Source organism: Mauremys reevesii, linkage group 12 (genome assembly GCF_016161935.1).
Source record: "Mauremys reevesii isolate NIE-2019 linkage group 12, ASM1616193v1, whole genome shotgun sequence".
NCBI lineage: Eukaryota > Metazoa > Chordata > Testudines > Geoemydidae > Mauremys > Mauremys reevesii.
Genome location: NC_052634.1, coordinates 13986273 through 14004584, shown reverse-complemented (window position 1 = coordinate 14004584; position 18312 = coordinate 13986273). Strand labels below are relative to the sequence as shown.

At 45.3% G+C, this 18312-nt stretch overlaps 1 protein-coding gene across 5 annotated transcripts in view; it reads left to right on the top strand.

Moving 5' to 3' along the window:
• Positions 1–18312, top strand: part of FLI1 (Fli-1 proto-oncogene, ETS transcription factor) — a 113468-nt gene that overhangs the window by 50587 nt on the left and 44569 nt on the right. For all 5 annotated transcript variants that reach the window (XM_039496664.1, XM_039496667.1, XM_039496663.1 and 2 more), the window contains one exon: positions 10649–10860. In XM_039496664.1, the coding sequence (XP_039352598.1) occupies positions 10649–10860 (212 nt within the window). The remainder of the gene's footprint in view (positions 1–10648; positions 10861–18312) is intronic.

The following is an 18312-nucleotide window of genomic DNA, read 5'->3' as shown; positions in this document are numbered from 1 at the left end:
TGCATGCCTTAAGGCTGCATTTCAGTTTACTGCAGCCGATGAATATACCAAGCTGAATAATGTGCAGCATGGATCTACGGGACAGCACATACTCACAAGCCTTGAACAATCCCCACTTTCCCCTATTTCCATGCTTTGCATTATATCGCTTGAGAATAAGCACTAGCAACCATCATGCCAGCTCCTTGTGGTTTTTCTTCCATTGCTGGGTCTAATGCTAACAGCTGTTAACGATAGGCAGCTGATCCTTTCTGACTTAAACCACCGCTCTCCATGCATGGAGTCAACAGATGATCCAAAGCGACTGCTGTCACCAGCAATGCAGTAGGTAATGGAACACTGGCAGGTGTAGCCTTCGCTGCTGGGGTGCCCCTTCACTTCCCATCTCATCCAAATAGAGACACTGGCTAGGGATGGGTCTGGATTGAAAGGCTGGATCCAAACACATGCTGAACGTCACAGGTACTCAAAATCTGAATGTTGGTCTGCATCCAAATGTCACACATGGGCCAAGCCATAACTTCAAAGGCAAAAAGCCCAAACTCTTGGATGTGTGAAATCCCAAACCAGTTCTGGCCTTGGAGCCATCTGTTGAACCTACCTTGACCTGAACAGGTCCTGGGTTTAACAGCTCTCTTCTCTAAGGCACCCTCTGCTTGCCATAAAGGGATAGGATATGAAAATCTGACTAGTAACCTGTGCTGTATATGGCTGAGTGCCATGCCTTTTCTTTCCTTTACATTTCTAATCACTCCTCACATAGGTAGAGTTCAGCAGTTCTCAGAGTTGCTGCCACCTGTTTCTGGAGGAGACACACACTGTGCTCTCTCCTGGAGACTTTACTTTGATTCTTTCATGCCATTGTTTTTCTTGAGTCTGGAATAAGTCATCTGGGGCTTAACGTGCACATTTTGTTTTTTGTGGATGGAAACATAACAGCACCCGGAAAACATTTCCTAATGGGCTTCCTGCAATTGTGATGAGAACGGTGTCAGAGAACAAAACAGGATACAATCACAGTGTTTGTGAATGTAACTGGGACAATGGTATCACAGCGAAATGATGAATGGATGTGATGGGTCAGAACTTCAGTTTGGAGAAGCCCCCCTCATTTTAATGCTTCTCTGAACTAGACAAACCTCTTGAGGCTGAAAAACTGCTCTTGAAATCTTATGAGAACAAACATATTTGCCAAATTGCTGAAACTTTGGCTCTTAGCAACCAAGGTGAAAGTTGTGATGTTCAGAGTTATCCAGTGGCTATGATTTTGTTTTTTAACTATTGTGACTTTAAACTTCTAGTCTGCTACAATCAGGTCTTTCGTGTCCTTTTCTGATGCAGCATGTTATAGAGGACACACACACACACATTGCCACTGTGCTCGCTCACGACAACTTTCCTTTCCCTCTGCCCCCGTCTGAAAAAAACAATTTAGACTGGAAGTATCACGGAAAACAAAATGAGATCATGCTAGGAAATATGAGAGATCGATTGATAGCCTCAGTTTCTAGTCTGGCTGAAAATATCACCAGAGATGCTTTATACTTTCAGTCCAGATAAAAATGTGAAAGCTGCCACAAAAGAATGAAATGACAAATTTGAAAGTTAACTGAATTTATATGAACCAAATTTTCAGTTTGCATTGAGAGTAGGGTGACCAGATGTCCCAATTTTATAGGAACAGTCCCAATTTTGGGGGCTTTTTCTTATATAGGCTCCTATTACCCCCCACTCCGATTTTTTACACTTGCTATCTGGTCACTCTAATTGAGAGGGATAGTTTGAGGTGCTTCTTAGCTTCTCCGGATGGAGTTTTCCTTTCCTAGTCACTGAACAAACAGAAGTTTTAGGACTGGGAATGGATGATTATTCTGTGCTGAACGTTGGTTCATGCTGCAGGCCGCTGATCTGAATTTTGAGGGCATAAGAGTAGACAGAGGGTGTTTCAGGACAAAGCAGAGGTCACTTCAAGTTTTGTGTGGAGGAACATCTTACTTCAGCAGAGACCTTTAGGTTTGCTAGGAAACCATCTGGCAGTCCTCTAAGAGTCTTCAGCAGAACAGCCCGTAAAAATGCTAAAATAATATTTGCCAAAGTGTGTGTGTGCATATTCATAACCATGAGCCTCTGTTGACTAATACAGATCCTTAAAGGAAATCATACAATTATTTCACAAGAGTATGAAAAAAATAACCCAAAAGGAAGGTGCATGTACACCTCTAGGGTAGTGGGTGCATGAGTTCCCAGGGACAGAGGGCCAATTCAGTGGCGATATAAGTAATGTAAATTGGTCAGTGAAATGTGTGTATAGGTAGAGTAACTTGCACTAATTTGGCAGCACAGGGCAGTTCCATTTGGATTAGCCTACAAGGGTGAATCCTGGCCCTGTTCCAGTCGAGGGCAAAACTACTACTGACTTCAACGGGGCCAGGGTTTCACCCCAAATGTTCAGCATACAATGTTTAACCCACAACATTTTGCAGATGAATTTTATGCCAGAGCAACCCTGGATCATGGATTTAAAAGAGCCCAGGAGTATAGTAACAGCACAGATGGATTCTGTGTAGCAACTGATAATGGTTATTCAATGGTTAATAGCATATCTAGACAGCTCAGATGTTTAAATTCTCTTAGAATTTAGAACAGCTGTTGCAGGAAAGGTCAGCTTCCAAGTTATCAGTGTGCAGTATGGAGCCCCGATTTGAGAATTCAGGATAGTATTTAAGCACATGCCTAACTTAAGTCCCCTAAGCATGTGTTTAAATTAAACATGTGCGTAAGTGGTGTCCTGAACTGGGAAGGGCTAAGTGCATCTTTGAGGGTTTGTTTGGATCAAGGCCTTAGTGGGTGTGGAGCTATGATGCATTCAGACCTCTCTTCCAACATGTCTCATCTTAGAGCTGGGGTGGGGTATGAAATGGTGAACTTCAAAAACTATCCAGTCTAAAAGAGAAACTTTTTGTGCAAAACTGATTTGTGAAAAAATGTCCCCATTGTCTTACCAGCTCTAGTGTGAGCCTTAATTTCAGGATATTCTTGCTGTTAAGAATCCTCTGGGTTTTGTATCAATCTTCTGCCCTCTTGGCTTTGGCTTTCCCTCCTTACACAAATTACCAGGTTCACCTTTCTTTGGGCTGTAAAGAAATGAGTCTTGTGTTGGGATTATCGCAGAGTAAGCACTGTCATTTCAAGAGTACCTCTCATAATGGAAAGTAAAACTAAAGGCAGTGTGAGCTAGTGGCTTGAGCATGAGCCTGGGTGCTGGGAATTCCTGAGCTGTATTCCTGGCTGTCCCATTGCCTAGCTATGTGACTCTGAGCAAGTCACTGAATCTCCCTGTTCCTGGTTTTCTCCATCTCTAGAGTGGAGAATAATGGACCTGATCTTGAGAGGGGCAGGTGGGAGCCTCAGGTGTCCTGCACCTTTGAAAGTTGGGACAAAAAATACTCACCCACCTCCCAAGCATTTTAAAAATATCTTATATTTTGGATCCCGTTTAATTTAAAATGATGATTGAGCTAATCTAATCTCAGTGGGCCAGGAAATCAGTTACTGCTTATATACTGTATAAGCATCTTAAACAGATCACTCGACAAAGCCAAAGCAAATGAGCCAAGGGAAATATCCATAACAATAGAAACCTTCAGCTGTAGATCCCAAATTGTTGTATAAAGGGGAGAAAGCATTATTAGCCCCCATATGTAGATGAAGAAACTAAGGCACAGAGCATCTGAGACACTTGAGCCAGACTGCGAACTCCTCTCTCTACCAGTGAGCAGTTCCTCACTGGAGAAATGCCAGGCTTCATTGTGACTGCTCTGGTGAGTAACTTCTCCCCAGGGCAAGTATGAGGGCTGGTCTACACTAAGGGGAAAAATCGATATAAGATACGCAACTTCAGCTACGTGAATAACGTAGCTGAAGTCGAAGTATCTTATATCGACAACTTACCCGTCCTCACGGCGCGGGATCGATGTCCAGGGCTCTCCATGTCGACGCCGCCACCGCCGTTCGCGGCGGTGGAGTTCCGGAATCGATAGAAGCGCGTTCGGGGATCGATATATCGCGTCTAGATGAGATGCGATATATCGATCCCTGAAAAATCGATCGCTACCCGCCGATACGGCGGGTAGTGTAGACGTAGGCTTACAGTCAGGCACCTGGTAAATAGACAGTGGGCAGCAAGTCAATGGTAGAGCCAGGAATAGACCCTGTGTGCCTGATTCTTCATCGCCCTGCATTTTGTGCAGCGTGAGTGTATAACGGGGGCAGATGATGGCCTAGATACTATAGGGTAGGGCCTGAGCTACTGAAGTCATGTAGTAATATCACAATGCCAGCTTTCATTTTAAAACAATGTTCCTAGCCCTCACGCATGCAAAGAAAAGCTTGGAAGAATGAACCGAGCTGCCTGAGTCTGCAGAGAGCCTGAAACAATAGCTCCAAGAGGTGTGAACTGCCCCATTTGTCTCACTTCTGAAACCGCTGCCATCCCCAAGGAGGGGCAGGCCCAAATAATACAGGGACAGAGCTATGGGATGGGGGGGGGACGGGACTCGGAGGTATCAAATGATGTGCTTAGGGCTGTGGATTGTCTTAATTCTGCCCTGGTGTAAAGTGCTACCAAATCAGACTGGCTTCATACCCACTTTACACGCACGGTGCAGAGCAACGGCGAATCGAACCTCCAATGACTCCCAGCTTGGGGCTCTCATTACTGCATCCCTGTGCCTGTTTTCTTCTAGCTCCAGTCAAGCCAACTCTCGGCTAAATAGGCATGCCTTGAAGGGGGCTCTGAAGGTCAAAAAGTTAGGAATGTGTTTGTACCAATAAAACACCCAGGACTGCCATTTTCCAGGAGGGGTTATGTGGGTTCCCTGCGTAGCACACGCAGAGGTGGAGTGGTGTGGACAAAGCTCAAGAAAGCCCATCAGCTGATTTTGGTTCCAGTAAGCTTCCAGCCCTTCAGTGAATCGTCCAAACCTCCTGCTTCTGCCCACCTGGGTAGAAAATACTTTGTAACCTTAGGTTTGGTTTTTAAAAATAGATAAGACTTTTTTGGGGCGGGGGAGTGGGGAGACTGGTGTGATTTTTGGACCCCACTACAGCTCAGAGGTATTTGGAGCTTTGGTTTTGGTTTGGTGCGTTATAAAGATTGGGGCATTTGAGATCTGAAACTAAGCTTTGATCTGAGACACTGTCAACATTCAGAGGTGTCCAGATCCTAGAGATTGCTATTTGTATTGAAGGGATCCCCTTGTGCTAGGCAAATACATACACTGTGAGCAACAGCCTCTCCCCCAAAAGATATCCTCCTCTGAATAGACCAGACAACCAGTGGGAGGGAAGACAGAGGCATAGAGAGGAGAAGTGACTGGCCAAAGGTCACACAGCAGGTCAGTGGCAGAGTTGAGAATAGCATCCAGCTTTCCTGACTCCCAGTTCAGTGTCCTGTCCACTAGACCCTGCTTCCTCGAGTTTCACTATGGTCTTATATCTACTGCTTTTTAAACTGACCTCAGTCTCCATCCCTCATACGCCTGATGCTATTTCACTTTCACTAGCATAAGTTATTGGCAGCAGAAATGCTGATTCATAAAACTGCAATTCCAGAAACCATTATTTATATTTAAGGAATAGATTTTTTGTGTTAATTACAAGGTCATTTGCTGCAGGCACCTCATTTTTGGCTCCTTTGTATCCCACATTTGGGTCCGGGCAGGTGGAGGGGGATAGATCTGTAATATGCCCTTTGCAAAGAAGTTCAGGAGTGATCCCTAATACCGCAGAGGAAGAGAAAAGAAAACATTTGATTGCAATTCCCCTGCTCTGGAGAGCGAAGAAATCTTTCCGTGCATTGCATGGTGGTTTGTGTGCAGCATTTTTCTCTCTGATGAAGTCAGCCTTTGTGGCAGGAGGATGAACCTTTGATCATTCACAACACCCTTTAAATGTGGTTATGGTCAGAAAAGTGACTGTACAGAGCACAGAGTCAATATTCAGTGCAGGTGCATCACTGAGGCCTGGAGAGAGCCTTCGTTGTAGACATATACAGGGGGTGAGACCACTGATTACTGTCACATCACAATCTCTGGTTCTCATGGCAGTCGGAGCTCCGCCAAAGCCAGGAAACCCTGACCATCTTGTGAACTTTCTTTGCCCTCGAGCTTTGGGTCATGCTGAGAGACGAAGCTTCTGAATTTGGGGGTGGGGGTTTTGTCCAAGCCAAACCTCTTAAGGTTTGAGCTGTTTCTGCCAAGAGCCTGTCCCAAGGTGAGCTCTTTCAGGGCAAATGGCTCATTGCTAGCCAGGCACCATCACTGCTTTGGGAGCCTCAAATGCAAGGATGTGTAGTTGGATGGGTGGATCTTAGAACTTTCAGATGAGCGCCCAGCTGAGCCCTGGCCAGTTGGGGCCTGTCTTCACTGAAAACTTAACTCACATTCTGCTTAGCCCCTGCCCTCCTCTTGCCTACACACACAACCCTCTCTCTGAATTTGGTGGTGTTTCAAACTAGGCTAGCTAGCCTGGCTGAGGGTTGACCTCAGGTGTCTCTGCTTTCATTCAGCCTGGAACCTGGCCACTTTGCAGGGAAGACACAGGCTAAATCATTCGAGTGCTGATAGCCCCCCAATGCCTTCCCACAGTTCTCCCCATGTACCCCAAAAGACAGACAAGTTCTCCCACAATTCACTGGGAAAGAATAATACTAATTCCTGTAGCACAAAGAACTACGGGTGGTGCCCGCCTAACAAAGCACGTCTCCCTTTCGCTCTCTTTACTTTCTCTCTTACTTAGTATCATGGGTGCACAATGGCTGCTGTGGTTCACCCCAGAAGCAGCTGCATTTCAGCAGCTGAAGAATGGTTACTATTCACAACAATGCTCTGTATTAATCAGCCACCCAAGACACCAACATAAATGTCTTGTTGAGGAGAGGTGGGTTGTCAAGGAGAGGTAAATTCAAGGTGGATAATACAGCATGTGTGAATTTGGGGGTATTTGAAAGAGATGGCTTAAAACAGGTTGCTGCTTATTGGAGCCATCCTGTTCCCTCTGTAATCCATAAAGCAGACATAGGCATGCAGCCAACTTTTCAAAAGTGGCCATTCCAAATTTTGGAAGCCCAACCTGAGACGATTTTCAGAGATGCTGAATACCAGCAGCTCCACTGACTCCAGCTGAAGTTCTGTATGCTCTGCAATTCGTAAAATCAAGCCCAGCATGTCTCCCACTGGAGACCCCCAAAATGGAAGCACCTACATTTTTGAAAACCTTGGCTTTCATCCATAATGTACCGTTGGATCCACAGGATCAAAGTCACAGTAGGGTCAAATCCTGATATTTTCACTCAGTCTCAGGCCAAAACTCTCATATAAAGTCACTAGATGTTTTGTCTGAGAAAAGACTGTGGATTTTGCCTCCTAGGAACGCAAGGTACTAATCATCTGACATTTCTGCAACTCCATTCATTCTTCAGGATCCAAAGGTGTTTTGCCAACTCTATGCAGGATTATTTCAGTAGAAGGAGCAGCAATAGACTTTCCTCTGGGGCAGGCAGCTGTATGGCTCATGGGATGCCTTGAGAAGACAGGGACTGGTTTTTGCAGGGAACTGAGCACGTCTGTGGTGTGCTCTGAGCTGCTGTAGACAGGACTGACTGCATTATGCTGGGAATGTGATTAAAAACTGGAAAAGCTGAAGCCAGCGTATTCCCAGAGGCACTATAACGTAATGTATATGCCCAAGTAATAAACACAAGACCCCTGTCTCGGACTCAGTCTGGCCATTCAAGGACAAAGCTCAGGAGGTGACAGCATGGAGCGGAACTCTGATCAGCGGTGGCTTCTTTAGTAAGGGTGTGTTAGCACCCATAACATCCCACAGGGGTTTCCCAATTACCCAGTTACCCCAGACTCCATGTAACTCTAGATTCCAATAGGATGCAACATTTACCTGCTGGTGTCCATCTGAGCTGTTGGTCTCTTCATTAACCAGAGCTGAAGGCAGACTCTTCTCAATCAGGTTAGGCCCCTAGGAATTGAATGTAGCCACATGTTTATAGCTAGAGGAGTCATTTAGGGACTGATCCAGAGGGAATGAGCTAAACATCAGCCTTCCCTGACCTTGGACTATAGGTTTAGATCCAGCAGGGCCAGCTGTATTCTTCCAAGGAAGTGGAACTGAGTTCCAGGTATTGGGTCTGTCAGATGAGACTTTTAAAAGAGGAGTTACTGCAGTCTGCCCATGGAAGTTAAAGATCCCCTGGCATTGGCCACCCCTCTGTATTTATGCTGAGCCTTAGATGCATGGAGATGCCACAGCAAGGCCTGGCCAGGGGATGGGGGGAGACACGCCTCTTAGCTCTCCTCCTACACATCTAGCCATATTTGTTTGGTGTTTGCATGTGTAACCCAGTAGAAAGCTTGTGTTACAAGTCTCCGACGGTGTCTGAGCTACAGAGGATGGAGCTGTATCTATGGAGGCTTGCATATTAGCAGCTTGTGATTTTAGCTCTGGAGGTCCCTGGTTCAGTGCCCAGTCTGGCAGCCAAAATGGCAGCTGTCACATATACCTTTGTTCTCCTCTGTGCCGTGCAACTGAGGGGAAAGTAGGGTCCTTAGGCTACGTGCATTGAATCAGTAAAGTGTCTAACATCTGGAGGAAGCTACTGTATGAGTGCAAGAGCATCGTTATGGATATCTGCGGTAATGAACTCTGATCAGTCCTGTGCACAGCTCCCTGTACAGGAGAGTCGTTTCTTTATTCACAGAATGTGCTGCACTTGGGAAACAAACCTCCCCAGCTGGTATTATCTACGATGGCAGGAAATGTGAACTTGCCCCATTACTTAGTCCTACCCAAACCAACGTATCAGTCTATGCCCGAGCTGAGCCCAAGGGGCCTTTCCTTAGCCTGACAAATAGGGCTGGGCACACATTTTGCATCACAATGTTTTCTTCAACAGAAAATTGAGTTTCCAACCAAATGGAAATTTTCATGGGAAGTGTCTGCTTTCCTCGAATTTACAATTTTTTTGCCAGAAAACTGAACCCCTCCTTCCAAACTGAACATTTTAGGGGTTTTTGGCCAAAAACCAGTCAGTTTATTTTGATGAAAAATCAAAATTTTCTGCTGAAAATTGCCAGAAAAAATTTCCCCCTGATTGTGTCCACAAGGGGAAAATAATTAATTTTCCAACCAGCTCCATTACTTAGTGTGCTTGGTACAGGGCGCAGAATCCCACCAACAGAGATCCCCTTTGACTGATCTGTTTAAGGTTCACCTAGGGCCTCCTGCCATAAAGGGAAAACCCCAGAGTTTTGTGTTGAGATGTGCCTAGGAGGCCAATGAAGGCTACTTCCTGCCTTTGTCATTTCAGAATCCCTGTCTGACACACCCTGGCTTCAGCAAAGCTGATACTAGACCTGTAACCACATCCTCACTGCCGATGAAAAGGCCTACTCTTTGCTTTAAGAAAAAGACACTGGCAGCGTCATTGGTTTTATTAAGCCTTTGCAAGGTCTCGAGGGGATGGGAATGGGGATTTCCAGCATACGTAATGGACTAGCAATGTCCACAGATGCATCTGCCTGAATCCCTAACACAAACCAGGGTTTGGGTTGGCCAGGGATGAATTCCCAAATCTTGCTGGGGAGATTTCTGGCAAAATTCTGACCAGTCCTTGTGAAAGTATTTTCTAGGGGTATCTTCAATCCCCCAAGTGTTCTGAAATTAGTACAATCAATGGGCGAAGGGGGACTGTATGAAGATACAAACCTGGTTTGAAGTGGTTTCCATTATATACAGGGTTTACAGTTTGGCTCAATGACTCTCAGCACCCCAGCTGAAACCTCATTGTTTTCTTGTATTCCCCCATTTATATATACAACTCTTTGTTGTCTCTTGGCTTGCACTTAGATGGTAAGCCACTTGGGGCAGGGACTGTCTTTTCGTTCTGTGTTTGCACAGTGTCTGACATAATGGATTCCTTGTCCCGGCTAGGGCTCTTATGTGCTACAGAAACACAACTAATAAACAGTAATAATGACGACAACAGGAGAAGCCACTTGCAAAATTATTAGGGCAAATACTTCCTGATTTCAAGGGGACTTTAAGCACATGCTTAAAGTAAAGCACATGCTTAAGGGCCAAAAAGGCTTATCCGTCTTTGCTTAGTGCTTTGAGATCTGCAGCTGGAAAAGCATTGGCTCTTTAGCTTGTGCTATAGCAGCTTATGCTTTTAGCTCTGAAGGTCCCCAGTTCAGCTGTCAGCCAAGCTAGCAGCCTTCACACATGCGCAGCTAACTTAGCTCCATAAAGAGCATGCAGACCTTGTCAGATGCGCTTTGGATGAGGCAGGCAGTGAGGAGAGTACTGTACCCAGCTCCCTAAGTTAACTGTACCCAGTTAACCTCAGCGCCTGCCCTGCTCAGACACAGAGTAACCAGAAAAAGAACCCACCGGTTTTGCATAAGGGTTAATGGACCCCAAAGAATTGGATTCAATCTGCGATGCTGGCAGATGTCATTTTCAGGCAGGGCTTGGCAGCTGTGGGGCTCTCACAGCTGCAGGCCAACTCAAAGGGAGAATGTGAGTGGAGTCGCTGGTTTAGTCATGACGCCAGGCTCTTGTTTCTTCTCTTCAGGAGGCCCTTTCGGTGGTGAGTGACGACCAGTCCCTCTTCGACTCCACGTACAGCGCTGCCGCTCACCTCCCCAAGGCGGACATGACGGCCTCAGGGAACCCCGACTACGGCCAGCCGCACAAAATCAACCCTTTACCTCCCCAGCAGGAGTGGATCAATCAGCCAGTCCGGGTCAATGTCAAGAGGGAATATGATCATATGAACGGATCCAGGTAAGGAAGGCCATGCATCTGCCCATCTGGTATGTTCCTATAACCGGGAAACTTTGCTCACAAAAGTGATCTGCTAGACGTTACCCATATACCTGTGTACATACAAACCCATCCCTTCACTTAGGGGCAGATCCTAGTCCCACTGGAATTACAGGGACTTTTGTCATGGCCTTGAATGGGGTCAGGATACGGACCTTGCAATTTTGCAACTTGCATCTCCATAGCTATTGTCAGGGCTGGGATTTGGGGCCTCCAAGGACAGACCTCGTGCTGCAGGCACTGATGTAGACAGTATACTCCAGTGGCCTCCCAAGGGGCTAGGGGGCATTGGACAGTTGGTCATGCACTAGTAGGCCAGGACTGAATCCAGCACTGCTAGTGAGTGCTGTGCTGCTGGAGATAGTGTTGGCCAGAGCCGGCTCCAGGCACCAGCGGAGGAAGCACGTGCCTGGGGCGGCATGTGCTAAGGGGCAGCATTCCGTCCATTCTTGAGGCGGTGCAGTCCTTGCGGCCTTTCTTTTTTTTTTTTTTTTTGCTTTGTCAGTTCGGGTGGCAGTCCGAAGGGGAGGGTTTTTTTTGTTTTTTATTTTGCTTGAGGCGGCAAAAATGTTAGAGCCAGCCCTGGTGTTGGCAATACAGTAGGCGGTGCTCTCCCCTCTGTCTGCACTCAATGTCTCAAGGGGCCATGCTGTTATTGGAGGTGCCGGCCTTCAGATAAGATTTAATACTGAGGCTCTGGTCACATGTGACTTTCCACCAGGTACAATGGAACAAAAGCCATAAATCCCCTGTCTTGCAGAATATCACAACATTGAAATCCCACCAATGAAGAAGAGAGCCTGGGCAATAGCTGTGCCCCACGATGATAATGATCAAGAAGTCACAGGAATGAAGTGCTGGCCGGGATGGTTATAGAGCTGCGTGGGCTAGCAACCATAAGTGCCCCCCCACCTTGCCCATACTCCAGTGAGTCCAGTCAGAGCTGGGTGGGAAGTGGTTTTCCCATCCCAGGAGAATTTTAGAGAGATTGGGACAAAACATTGAAATCTGGCAAAATGTTTACAAACTGAAAATCTGGGGGGGGGGGGGGAACCAATCAAATTGTGTCAATCAAAATGTTTCCTTTAGCTCATTTCAATTTAAAACCTTGGTTTCTAAGAAGAGCCTTACAGTGAACTGCATTTGAAACAGGAAGCCCTGCAGCCTACCACTTTTAAATCTCTGGGGAGAAGCAAGGTAGCTAAAGATCTGGTACTGCAGAATATGTGGGCTTTGCCCTGTAAGTGTACAGTAGATATGTGCTTGCAGCGTTGTCGTAGCCATGTTGGTCCCAGGATATGAGAGAGACAAGGTAGGTGAAATAATATCTTGTATTGGACCAGTTTCTGTTGGTGGAAAGGACAAGGTTTCAAGATTCAGAGAGTTTTTCTCCAGACCTGAGGAAGAGCTCTGTGAAGCTCAAAATCTTGTCCCCTCCACCAACAAAAGTTGGTCTAATACAAGATATAATTTCACCTGTCTTGCCTTTAGAGAAGATGGAGAATGGATATAAAAAATAATAGCTTTGTGTCCTCGCTAATCTTTGTCCACGATCTGCTGAGGCTTGAGTCTGATCCCACCCTGGTTTGACCCTGGTATAATTCCATTGATATTGATGGCAGGGGTGGGAGAGGGGAAGGGAGGGTCATCCCACCAGTTTTGCACCAATGTTTATGAATACAGAATGGGAGCCCCAAGTGCAGAGTAGGAACAGAATAACAGGTGTGTTCTGGGGCATCTCATCCTCCCAGAGAAATGGAAGCCATAGAATGGATCCAGCAAATGCAAGCAGGTTAGCATTCTCTTACCACTGTAGCCTAAAATATCATTTATAATATACTGTTCCTCCTTTTGACCCAAGTGACTGGCCAAAAAATTTGGGGTCTAGTAGGTTGTCCCAGTTAGGAGGAGGAATTGGTAATAGTTAGGAGGAGGAATTGGTAATAGTCAGGTATTTCTTTGATGCAGTGTACACCTATCAATCTCGATGAGGTTTTATCTCAACCCGTAACAAGGTTCACACAGCTTATAACAAAACAGTGGCAGTATGGAGAATGCAACTGGCATAAAATCATGTCTTCATGTGGGATGAAGATTTGTGCACTATGCAGGACAGAAGGTTTGACTGTTTTGTCTTATGATTAGTTCACTGATAGGTTCTGAGATGGCTGAGTTGGCTTAGATGGTGACTTGGACTACATGACCCACAGGGGCATAAGGAAGGGGAAGAACCCCTTTATACCTCTCCATGGGGTACCCAAATCTTGGGCATGGTGTGCCTCTTTACCACTGTATTTTTCGATGTGGCGCTTAGCAAAATTTTGGAGGCCCACTGAACAAATAAAAATACACTGCTACTGTGCTATATATATGCTTAATATATGCACGACATCCACATATGTCTTATATGTGCTGTGTGGGTACAGTATGCACAGATATACTCAGATAACATGTTTTGTGCATTTATATTGCATTTATCTGGGAATCAAACATTCTGGGTTTTATTTCTGGCTCCTCCTTGCTTTGGGATCTCTCAATATGCTCCAATTTCCTTGTCTGTAAAATAGGGACAATCCTACAGCCTTATTAACCCAGCTTGATTTTTTAGTGACTATAAAGCATTTTGATACGTGCAGAAAAGGCACCCAGAAGTGAAAAGTGTGGTTATTCACACAATAAGAGAAACAAGAGAAACTATTTTATACATGGGATTTGCTTCACTAGTTTCCCAGAAGCAGAGGCTCCTCGGGCTTCTCGAAAATTGGCAAACTGCATCCCAATCTGAAGAAACAGAAAGGATTGTTTTGGGCATCCCTAATTAAACCAATGCAAGAAGCACTGAGATCGAGACTGAAACACCCCCAAGCCTTGCCCTGATGATCACCTGTTAGCCTGAGAGCTCACATCCACCCAGGAGATTGGAGGCCCAGTCCTCTACTAGATGGAAGACCCACCTACCTCCTACTCACAACTGAGAGATTTGCCCTGTCCCCCAGTCTTCATCATAGCTCATTGTCATGGCTTGGGCCATTCCAGTCGCCCCGTTCCTCCGCCCATCAGCTGCCTGCCAAAACTGACACACCATCTGAGCAGTGAATGCTAGCCTCAATACAGATGAACTCGAACTGTGGACTGAATAATAAAACCTTCCTCCCACCCCTCTGTCGCTGTCTTTTTCTCTCTTGTTTTTCAAGTGCGCCCTCTTACCAGGCTCCAGCTGCCTTGTTAGAGAGAGCAGCCTTTATTCTGTGCTTCACCTGTGCTTGACGCAATAGCATTTGCTGCTTGACGGGAGAATGGCTTGTATTCTCTAGGGAGTTATTAAGCTATATGATTCCTGACAGTGGAGGGAGCTGGATGGGGGTAAGTGACCATGTCCAGCTTTTCTTTTTTTTTCTTCTTTTCTTAGTAACTAGAGACAGGCCCGACTGGTGAGGTTTAAGGAGATGAGTTGCAGGTTGGATGGGAGCAGGGGTCTCTGAAGATCAGGGATCTATAGGAAGGATCTCTGCATGTCTGTCCTACCGATCTGTCCTCCCATCAGATATAATACAACCTCAGTGATCCTTTTAGCCTGCAAACACCATTGCAAGGTGAACCAGCTTTTCAGTGCAAGTCATATCTTCCCAGTTCATTCCCAAACAGGGGCTGGAGATGCTTCCCATACATTTGGCATCCATGTAATCACATATATTCCACAGTTCAATCAGTGGCAGCTCAAGACCTATATTCTTGGCGAGACACCGGGCTCAAAATACCACTGCAGGATTTGGGAAATGGATCCTTTGGGAAAGTTTCAAGCTAAATTTTCAAATCTGGGTGCAATTTATGTAGCCACAAAATATGTGCTTGCCGTCGCAGATAGCTGGCAAGTCTCCACTGGCATAGTCATATTCTGCAGTGGTTAGTATGTCTGAATGTGGAGCAGTTAAAAGCCAACATGGAAAATGTAACATTCTTCAGCCTCTTAGACCACCTTACAGATCAGGGAGGGAGGATGAACTTGTGGTTAAAACATTGACTTGTCACTCAAGAAATGTGGGTTCCATCTCTAGTTCTTCCACAGATTTAATGTGTAAATCGTTTAATTAGAACCGGACAGAATTTTTTTGGTGAAACCCCAAATAGTCATTAGCTCAGTGTTTAGGGTACGGGCATGGGAAACCCATATTCAAGTGCCTTCTCTGTCTGCTTCAGAGCTGGGATTTCAATCTGGGTCTCCTGCATCCCATGCAAGTGCCCTACCTCTGGCTAGTGTGGAAAAAAATGTCTAAAGGTCTCTGTTTCATTCTGCTGCAGAACAAAAACAAGTTTAAAACCTTGATATTATTTTGCAAAACAGAATTCTTGTTTTCCAGCCAGCCCTCCATTAAATCGCTCTATACATTGTTCTAACATGCCTTGTTCTAGCATCGGTTCCCCCCACCTGTAACTAGGGGAGACAATCTTTCTTTTCTCCCCCTCTTTGTCTCTTTGGTCTGTTTTGATTGTAAGCAAGTTGGGAAAGAGGTGATCTGTTCCTATGCATTTGTACAGCACAAAGGACCCTGATTTCAGTTGGGGCCTGTGAAAACTGCCAGAATACAAAAACAGCTGGATAATTTTTTCCAAAATTCTGGAGGTTTTTCTCTTTTTTTTTTTTGACAAAAGTATTCATTGAAATGTTGAATTTCAATGAAGGAAAACCAGGATGAGTGTTTTGCAGAAATTTTGCATGAAACATGCATCCTGTTTTTCAATGGAAACGTTTGACGTTCATTGAGGAAAAAAATGGGAAGATTTGATCACAAAAATTATCACTAAACAATCCCAGTTTTTTAAACCAGCTCTAAATACAAATAATAACCCATAACAGAAAAATCCCAAACCTCTGCTGTCTTTAGTGATTTATCATGAATTATATCACTGTAACCGAGATCAGAGGGTAGCCTTTCAAACATGCGAGTTCTGAATTTCATGACAATAGTATAAATTTAATCACATAAATAAAGTGGGGTAAAATGTCCAATTGCTTGGTATGTGCATGTGTGTGGAGGAATTTAGCTGTGTAATTCCCACTGATGTGAATGAGTTTTGCTTGGCTAACGATCAAATCAGTGCTTTGAAAACATCCCCTGAAATATTAAAATATCATTAAGGTTCAGGCAGCTCATTTTTTTGCATAATAAATGTTGCCACAAAATTGTCTCTAAGTAAAACAAAAGGACTCCCTGAACTTATTACACTTTTCCTGTTTTTCCTTTGCTGAAGTGTATGTGAATAGCATCGTTTCCCTTTAACTAGTATGTGAGCCATCTAGGGGCGCTCACTGTGTTCCGTTTTAGAAGCCTAGCAGAGCAGCTCGGTGTAATGTTGCATGTTGGGTATGGTCAGTAAACACTGTTATCGGGACCCCACTGTGCCCATGTGGTTTCTTCATACTACTTTATTGTTGTGGTGTAAAAGCACGAAAGACACAACCCTGCACCATTTCTTTTCTGTTGCCCATTTTCCATCTATCCTGATGCACCTTTTCCGCTGTCCCTCACACAATGTAGGCCATTTTCCAAGAGTGAGCCTCTTCATAGGGTGTTTCAGTCCATCATGTAAACCAGAGATTGGCCTGAATTCTATCACTAGAGCCAAATCACAAGGAACTTTGGATCGGAACTTTATAGGTTTGACCCATCAACCATCTGATCTGATGGATCAGAACCAGAATATTGCTGGTATCTGCTCTCACTTCCCTTCTTCAACTATAGGGAAATTCAAATCTAATTCTAGCTGTAAACGTTAGAGCTCAGACCAGCTCTAGCTCAAATGAGGATTTAAACACGCAAGCTGCCTGTTTACGTAGTGTGTTTAAAAGGGCTCTGGGGCTTTAGAGATTTGGATTTGATTCCCACCTGTGCCACAGACTCATTGTGTGACTTTGGCCAAGTCACTTAATCGCAGTGTGACTCAGTTTTTGATCTTAGAATGAGGATAATTCTGTCCTGCACAGGAGTGCTATGAGAATAAATATTCTCGAGGCTCTTGGATTTGGAGATTATATAACAAGATGTGCTCATTTGACTCGCTACATTCAGGATTAGTACAATCTAAATGTGGGGCCTGTGTTTGAGAATTGGTTTGTGCTTTTCCTATCATTCTGTTTCTCGGTAAGAATGGGGGGGGGGTTGTCAATATTCATGCACTTGTGTCTAACATCACTCTTCTTTCATCTCTGCACTCTCCCTCTCTCTCTGGTCCCTTCTTGTTCATCCTTTGCCCCTTCTCTATACACCTTCATATTCTGATTATTTTATTTGCATTACTGTAGTGGCCAGACACACCAATTATGATCCAGGCTCTGTTGTGCTAGGTGCTGTACAAACATAAAGAGGGTCCAAGAGAGAATGAGAAGGGGGCAAGGAGAGTGTAATGTAGTGGGAAGATCCCCTTCAGATTCCAGACAGAACTTCTGAACAGTTGGAGAAGAGACCATAATCCCAAACATTCCCTCCAGGGCAGGATTTGGGAAGCCCCAGTCAGTGATGTTTAAGAACATAAGAACGACCATACTGGGTCAGACTAAAGGTCCATCTAGCCCAGTATCCCGTCTTCTGACAGTGGCCAAAGCCAGGTGCTTCAGAGGCAATGAACAGAACAGGTAATCATCAAGTGATCCAAAGTGATATTTAGATGCCCATTCAGTGTGAAGGTGTTAGTTACATTAATACCAAGTCAGCATATTCATTTAAGGATGTCCCAGTAATCTGGGCCACTACAGGAGAGGAAGGAGAAGGAAAGATGAGTAACAGGGAGGAGAGGAGAGAAGAGACAAAAGGACATAGTGTGGGGAGAGGAATAAAAAAGAAGATGAGAGAAGTAGGAACAGGAGAGATGGGAGAAGAGATAAGAGGGGAGAGGAAAGGAAGAGAAAAAAGTGGAAATCTCCTGCTGAGTGAGTTTCCGAAATCACTGGAATCCCTTATGCTAATTCAAACTCAAGCTCAGGGTGATTCCTAGACAGAGGCCCTGGTGCAGTGGTTGCTTTGTTTCCACATATCTGGGGCTCTGGGTGAGGTTGCACAGAGTAGCTCTTTGTCAATGCCAGGCTAGCTGCTTGTCTGCTTTGGCGAGGCCAGCCTAACCCTTCCCAAAACACTGAGCTCCCGATGTCCTCTTGGAAGGAGCAGAAATCGAACGTTGCTGTCGGGATGAAGGGTGTTGGGATCTGCACAGCCCTGTGCTCTTTGGGTTCCCTCCTTCCATAGTGAGTGTCCATAAAAGAACTCCTACAAATGGAGCCACTGACCGCAGCAGACCGATGCTGAGCTACACCTGCTCAGGGCATAGCCCAGAACGTCCATTCCGGATTGTGTAGCCACTGGAAAACTTGAAGCCCCAGACTCTGGGAACAACTGAGGAGCAACCCAGCATCTGAAATAG